This window comes from Xenia sp. Carnegie-2017, unplaced genomic scaffold (genome assembly GCF_021976095.1).
Source record: "Xenia sp. Carnegie-2017 unplaced genomic scaffold, XeniaSp_v1 HiC_scaffold_21, whole genome shotgun sequence".
In the NCBI taxonomy this organism is placed as follows: Eukaryota; Metazoa; Cnidaria; class Anthozoa; order Malacalcyonacea; family Xeniidae; genus Xenia; species Xenia sp. Carnegie-2017.
In genome coordinates this window covers 5,759,751-5,766,930 of record NW_025813484.1, presented here as the reverse complement: position 1 = coordinate 5,766,930, position 7,180 = coordinate 5,759,751, and the positions used below count along the sequence as shown (strand labels likewise).

Genomic DNA, 7,180 nt, shown 5'->3' with positions numbered 1-7,180 from the left:
TGAAAAACAAATATTTCTAGAACTATAAAAATTTTAGACATGTAAGCTCTCAAACCAATAGAGCTATACACTCTCTTCACAGATTAATTACGTAGATTTTTGTTGCATTATCCAATCCGTTTTCACTAGAAAGCCCGAAAAATTGTGTGTGAAAGAGAAGTAACCTATGTTTTCTTGCAGCAATGAAGTCTATAATTTTAGATAAATTAGCTAGTTGTCAAACAAACTGTGTAAGAATTGCCTCGTGAATGATTTGGTTAACATTGCCCACCTATCCTATGGTTCACCTAAGTACTTATTTTTGCTTTTATTTTATCGATTGTACATTCTAGTGAAAGTGAAAGTCATAAAGCTTATAGCAAGACTGAGAAATATTTTGTCAAAGATAAAGAAGAATTGTCATTTTTCACAAGGTATACGTAAACAAGTCAGATTAATTTTAAATGGCTATAAAAGCTAACATACTCACAAACAAGGAGTTGTGATTTTGGTCGAAGAAAGGAAAAGGAGATGAGATGTCAACACGACCGGAGCTTCCGTCATCATTGGTTGGTACAAGCGTATCTCCATTATGAATTCCGTAAGGATAAAAGTTTTTAAGCTCTATTCCAGATGATAAAACTTGAGTAAAATTGAAGAAAAGATAACATAAAATCAAAATTTCTTGAAGTGTGCTCATTTCGATTCTATTCATTGGAAGCAGTAAATCAATCTTTACTTGGAAAACATTCAACAGGGAATAAACCATGAATAATGATGGTAAATTATTTTCAAAATGAAGCTATTATTATAATTTAAATGTCTTTTGATTAGGGACGCGTAAAATTTTTGAAAGCTCCGTGCATATTTTCACGTCTTTGTCACAAGTACACAAGCTTTTCTGCTTCTTGAAATTTACCATAACTTCTAACAAAAAAAGGAATGATTTCTGACAGCTGAATGTGTGCACAAAATACATCAGAAGGACTGGTATAGTCATCAAAGATTGAAATTTTTACAATTAGCTAATGTGTGCATAGTTTTAGAAATAGTGTTTTGAGAATGATAAATATGCTTTTATATTATTATTTTCGCCCAAATTAGTGGAGCAAAACTAATGGTAAGCAAAGACATAGCATTTTTAGATAATTACTACAGTGCGTATTCCATTTAATAATTTTAAAAATAATATTATCACCTTCTTCTTCTTTAGTATATTGATAATGTTGCTATATAATGTTTTTAGTATTATCTCAATTTGATGATCGTTTGTTTTAATGTTAACTATTTTTTAATATTATTTTGTCCAAATTCGTGGAGCAAATTAAAAGCTTACCAAAAGCATATCAGTTTGTAATCATTAGAAAGCGTTGTAGAAAACACAAATTCCCTCAACATCTGAGTGATGGTACTTTTCTAGCTGTTAACACGCTGCAATATTGGCATCATCTTTTTGAGAATTTGAAATATGTCTATATCATTGTCGTTGAAATTAGTCATGCAATCCATAGCTTAGTAATAACATAGCACTATTCGTTATTTATTACAGCGTGCACTTAATAATAATATTTGCAAAATTATCTTAATGTGTTACTTTTAATATACTGCAAGTTGCTCAATCATATTGTGATAATTTCAAATTTGTCTTTTCTATTTTGACACAAGTTGACAGCTAAGCAAATATATTCACTAGTACAAACACTTCATTTGTATGCGATGAATAAAACAGAATATAAAAATCTCATTATAGCCTTTATATTCCAGTAACCAATATTTTAAGATTTACTCAAAAAAACGACGAGAAAAAAGTCAACATACAGTTTAAACGTAGATGTTGGCGTCTTATTCAGTGCCTTTAAGTTCATGGGTTAGATTTGTTCATCAGATTAAACCGTTATTATTTTAAGATGAAAGAGAACTTTGCACTATTTGGGCTCTTTTCAAGAGCTTTTGAATGAGTTCTGATTTGACTTTTTATGACAATAGCCCGAGGATATAAAATGAAATTGAGCATTTTAGCATCGCATCAGATTTAAACGTCATCAGTTATCTCCAAAATATAAGTGCTATAAAGATGATGTTTAAACTACTCGAAACCTCTTGACAAGAGCTTTCCACTGAGCTTCTATTCTAATCTCCCCAATAAAATCTCGTATCATTTTCAACCGTTTAATTATAATTAAGATTTTATATGCTATGGAGATGAACTTTCCTCTCTAGATGAGAGCTTTGGAATGAGTTCTGGTTCGAGTTTTTACAAAATTAGCTCAAGGAGATAGAATTTACAGAAACGATTATAAAAAATACAAAAAAAAGGCCATCGAGATTTTATATAAAAAAAGCAATGTTACCTTGATATGTGTAATTACATGAAATAAAAAGTTTATTCAATTAAAAATATTGTTATTTAATAGTTATTTATTGTTCATTATCATAAAAATATGCATGAAAAAATTTGTCAGTTCTGATTAGTTGAGAGCAGTGTAATTTATCGCGTAGGTACCAAAGAAAAAAGGAAATAGAGTAAAAACTTCTTTTTAAAAAGTGCTCTTGGTAAGTTAGTCAAACAACCAAGTAATACGAGAGCCAATGAAATGAAACATTGCTAATGCTGGCAAGTAAGATAATTATAAACAAGTGCAATAACAAAAGCTGGCGTGAATTTTTAGTTGATATTTTTTGAAACTGTGTTTACAGTTCGGGATTCTCGAAACATTCTGGCCAAAACTACAAACACTGATATAAGAAGATATCTTGTTGCTTGTGTAGAAGCTGTGGTGTTGTAACAAATATATCCGAAAAAACTAAAAAATATGAGCCGTGGCGATATTAATTGCTTGCGGCTGAAATTTACTTTAATAAGTTATTTGATATGTCAAATATATTCATGAAAACCTTCTCAATTTTGATTGGGAAACACCAGTGCAATAAAGGGAAATACCAGTTAAAAAATGACATACAGGCTAAATTAAAAGTAGACATACGTGTGATAAAAATTAATGCCCAACATAAAGTTCTGATTAGAGCCATAGAAATAGACCAAAGAAAAAACAAATTGTAAAATTTAAATTTATTGTGACGTTTCGTCTTTACTCAAGACATCTTCAGACAAAATAATAGATAGGACGTTAAGACAAGATATTATATTTACAAAAAGGTGTTAAATTACTACTAACGGAAACGGTGTCGAATGGATACATGATAAGGAAGTTTGGAGGTGAGATGAAGAGAAATTAAAAGAGGTTAAGTGGAATGGAGTTTCCTTGCACATTAAGTGAAGGCTTGTGTTTATTGATTAGAAGGCTTTCATGGATGGAGAGTTCATAAGTATCGTTGGAAGAGGAAATTATTTTAAAGTCGTCTAAGTTGGGGGTGTGTCCAGTTTCGTTAATGTGAGCAAGAATGCTTGATGATGCTGGGTGGGAAACTTGGTTGCCTGTAAGGGGGGATATTCCCAAGTGCTCCGAAAATCTGGTGTGTAGATGACGTGTGGTTTGACCCACATACGAAGCGTTGCAGCTTCGACACTTGAATAAATAGACTACACCAGATCTCAGAGGTTTGGGAATTTTGTCCTTAAAGGGGAAGAAAGAAGAGATGCGTTGAGAAGGGCGGAAAACAAATTTAATGGATATATGTGGGAAGGCTGCAGCACAAAGGTTATTGATTTGTGTGCGAATTTGAAGGGAGTGTATGCCGGTGAAAGGAAGACAGAAATAGATGGGCATTTTGTGAGCAGTCAAGACAGGTGGTTTAGGGGCAAAGGTGTTGTTAAGGAAGCGACGTGTGATTTGGTCAATTATACGTGAAGGAAAACCGTTTTTGGTGAGTGACTTTCTGGTAAATTCGAGTTGTGTATGAAAATTTTCGTAAGTAGAGCAAAGATTGAAGATGCGGTGAAGTAAGCAGGAGACTAATGAAAGTTTGTAAGTAAGTGGGATGAAGCTGTGGAAGTTAGTGAAGAGGCCAGTGAAAGAAGGTTTGCGGTAGACGGAAGTGGTGAATTTTCCATTAGTACGAGAGATATCAATGTCAAGAAATGAGAGCTTTCTGTTTTGTTCGACTTCAGATGTGAATGTGATGTTAGGGTGTTGTCGGTTCAGGTAGTCAAGAAAGAGAGGGACGTGATCGGGGGAATGAAAAAGTAAAAAACAGTCGTCAATTTAGCGTCGGTAAAGTAGTGGTTTGAATGAAGAGGGACAATTATTAAGCCAGGATTTTTCGTGAAAGGACATGAATATATCAGCAAAGAGAGGGCCCAATGGACTGCCCATAGCCACACCATCAATTTGCTGATACATTTTCCCGTTAAAGATAAAGTGACAGTTCTTAACAGCTAGAGAGAGTAGTTTTTCAAATTCTGTTGCAGTGAGTCCGTTGAAGTACTGGTGGTTGTTAAAAATGCTTTTGGATATTATGTGGATGGTTTCGTCAACAGGTATGTTGGTAAATAGGGATACGACATCAAAACTAGCAAGGACAACATTACTGGAGTTGATATCGCAGTTTAGGATTTCTTCAACAAACGAGAAAGAGTCTTTGATGATGAGGTTGCTTATAGTGAAGGGTTTTAGGAGTGGGATGAGAAACTTTGCTAGATTATACGAATAGTGATTAATGGAGGAAAGAATGGGTCTGAGAGGGATGTTACATTTATGTATTTTAGGAAGGCCATATAATATACCTATTCGTGAACCAGTAGGGTAAAGTTCTTTGTACGTTTCTTGCCCGATAGATTTGGCATCTTTCAACTTTTTTAATAAAGATTTCACTTGATTTTCTCGTTGTAAAGTGACTTTGACTGGATCTCCATTAAGAGCTTGAAACTTTGTAGTGTCAGATAAGAGTGTGTCCATTTTCTTTGTGTAGTCGTCTTTGTTAAGTATAACGATGCCATTTCCTTTGTCAGGTTTAGTGATGAGGATAGTTCTGTCGTTTTTTAAATTATTTAAAATGTTCAAGTCTTCTTGTGAATATAGAAAAGGTGGTGGGCTGTAACTTCGGAAACCTGAGTGAGCAATGTCTTTTAATTTGCATTTGATCGAGTCTGGAAAAAATCCTGATGATTCATTAACAGGTTCTCGTTTGAGACGGTTGTAGAGTTTTTCAAAGGGTGTTAAGAAGGTGCAAATGTTTAACTTTTTCGGTGGGATGGAAAAGTTTAAGCCTTTTGAAAGGATTTCTTTCTCTCTGTCAGTAATGAGGCGGTTTGAGAAGTTGAACACCACTTTATCAGGGTCGATTGGGATGTTGTTGTCATGTTTGGAAGTGAGACGGAAAAGTTTGCGATCTTGGATATGTTGATGTTGCGTTAGTTTTCTTGAATTTTCACGATCGGAGACATTCTTAAGGTGTATAAAGTCAATTTTGGAGATTAGTAACGCCAGGTTGGAGTGTGCTTGTGTTAATTGTGCTGAGAGGACGCGTATACGAGCGTGTTTCCCGTTTATTTCTTCTTGAAGGAGTTTATTTTGGCATTGGCGATAAGCGCTAGAGTTTTGTAAGCGACGACTAGCTACTTTGAACCACAGGAATCTTGGTATCACAGAGCGCTTTCTGCATGTCGTAAGAAAATCCAAGTCGAGTTTTGCTTTTCCTAGCTTGAGTTCAAGTCGTTGGAATTTTCTAAATGCTTCGAGTGCTCCATTATTATAGCGATGATTTAAAATTGTAGCGAGAGACTTGCCGAGCGGAAATCGAATACGTGTGATAAAAATTAATGCCCAACATAAAGTTCTGATTAGAGCCATAGAAATAGAAATTTATTGTGACGTTTCGTCTTTACTCAAGACGAAACGTCACAATAAATTTCAATTTTACAATTTTTTTTCGGTCTATTTCTGTGAAACAATCAGAACTTTATGTTGGGCATTAATTTTATCACACGTATTCGATTTCCGCTCGGCAAGTCTCGCTACAATTTTAAATCATCGCTATAATGGAGCACTCGAAGCATTTAGAAAATTCCAACGACTTGAACCGATAGAAAGCAAAACTCGACTTTTCTTACGACATGCAGAAAGCGCTTGTGATACCAAGATCCTGTGGTTCAGTGCAAATCGTCGCTTACAAACTCTGCGCTTATCGCCAATGCCAAAATAAACTCCTTCAAGAAGAAATAAACAGGAAACACGTCGTATACGCGTCCTCTCAGCACATAACACAAGCACACTCCAACCTGGCGTTACTAATCTCCAAATTGACTTTATACACTTAAGAATGCTCCGATCGTGAAAATTCAAGAAAACTAACGCAACATCAACATATCCAGATCGCAACTTTTCCGTCTCACTTCCAAACATGACAACAACATCCCAATCGACCCTGATAAAGTGGTGTTCAACTCTCAAACCGCCTCATTACTGACAGAGAGAAAGAAATCCTTTCAAGGCTTAAACTTTTCCATCCACCGAAAAGTTAAACATTTGCACCTTCTTAACACCCTTTGAAAACTCTACAACCGTCTCAAACGAGAACCTGTTAATGAATCATCAGGATTTTTCCAGACTCGATCAAATGCAAATTAAAAGACATTGCTCACTCAGGTTTCCAGTTACAGCCCACCACCTTTTCTATATTCACAGAAGACTTGAACATTTTAAATAATTTAAAACGACAGAACTATCCTATCACTAAACCTGACAAAGGAAATGGCATCGTTATACTTAACAAAGACGACTACACAAAGAAAATGGACACTCTTATCTGACACTACAAAGTTTCAAGCTCTTAATGGAGATCCAGTCAAAGTCACTTTACAACGAGAAAATCAAGTGAAATCTTTATTAAAAGTTGAAAGATGCCAAATCTATCGGCAAGAAACGTACAAAGAACTTTACCCTACTGGTTCACGAATAGGTATATTATATGGCCTTCCTAAACCCTCTCAGACCCATTCTTTCCTCCATTAATCACTATTCGTATAATCTAGCAAAGCTTCTCATCCCACCCTAAAACCCTTCACTATAAGCAACCTCATCATCAAAGACTCTTCTCGTTTGTTGAAGAAATCCTAAACTGCGATATCAACTCCAGTAATGTTGTCCTTGCTAGTTTTGATGTCGTATCCTATTTACCAACATACCTGTTGACGAAACCATCCACATAATATCCAAAGCATTTTAACAACCACCAGTACTTCAACGGACTCACTGCAACAGAATTTGAAAACTACTCTCTCTAGCTGTTAAGAACTGTCACT

At 35.0% G+C, this 7,180-nt stretch overlaps 1 protein-coding gene across 1 annotated transcript; it reads right to left on the bottom strand.

The window, feature by feature from the left end:
• Window positions 1-4,142: 4,142 nt before the first annotated feature.
• Window positions 4,143-7,099, bottom strand: LOC124444605. Its single transcript, XM_046995219.1, has 2 exons — window positions 7,064-7,099; window positions 4,143-5,324 (listed from the first exon to the last, which is right to left on the bottom strand). The coding sequence occupies exons 1-2, from the start codon at window positions 7,097-7,099 to the stop codon at window positions 4,143-4,145; spliced, it is 1,218 nt and encodes a 405-aa protein (XP_046851175.1).
• Window positions 7,100-7,180: the final 81 nt, after the last annotated feature.

Bases quoted from the DNA above. Each gene is read 5' to 3' on its own strand.
- LOC124444605 (XM_046995219.1), bottom strand. From the start codon at position 7,099: ATGCTTTGGATATTATGTGGATGGTTTCGTCAACAG. The intron at 5,325-7,063 runs GTATGTTGGTAA...ATACACCTTAAG, and splicing joins GTGGATGGTTTCGTCAACAG to AATGTCTCCGATCGTGAAAA.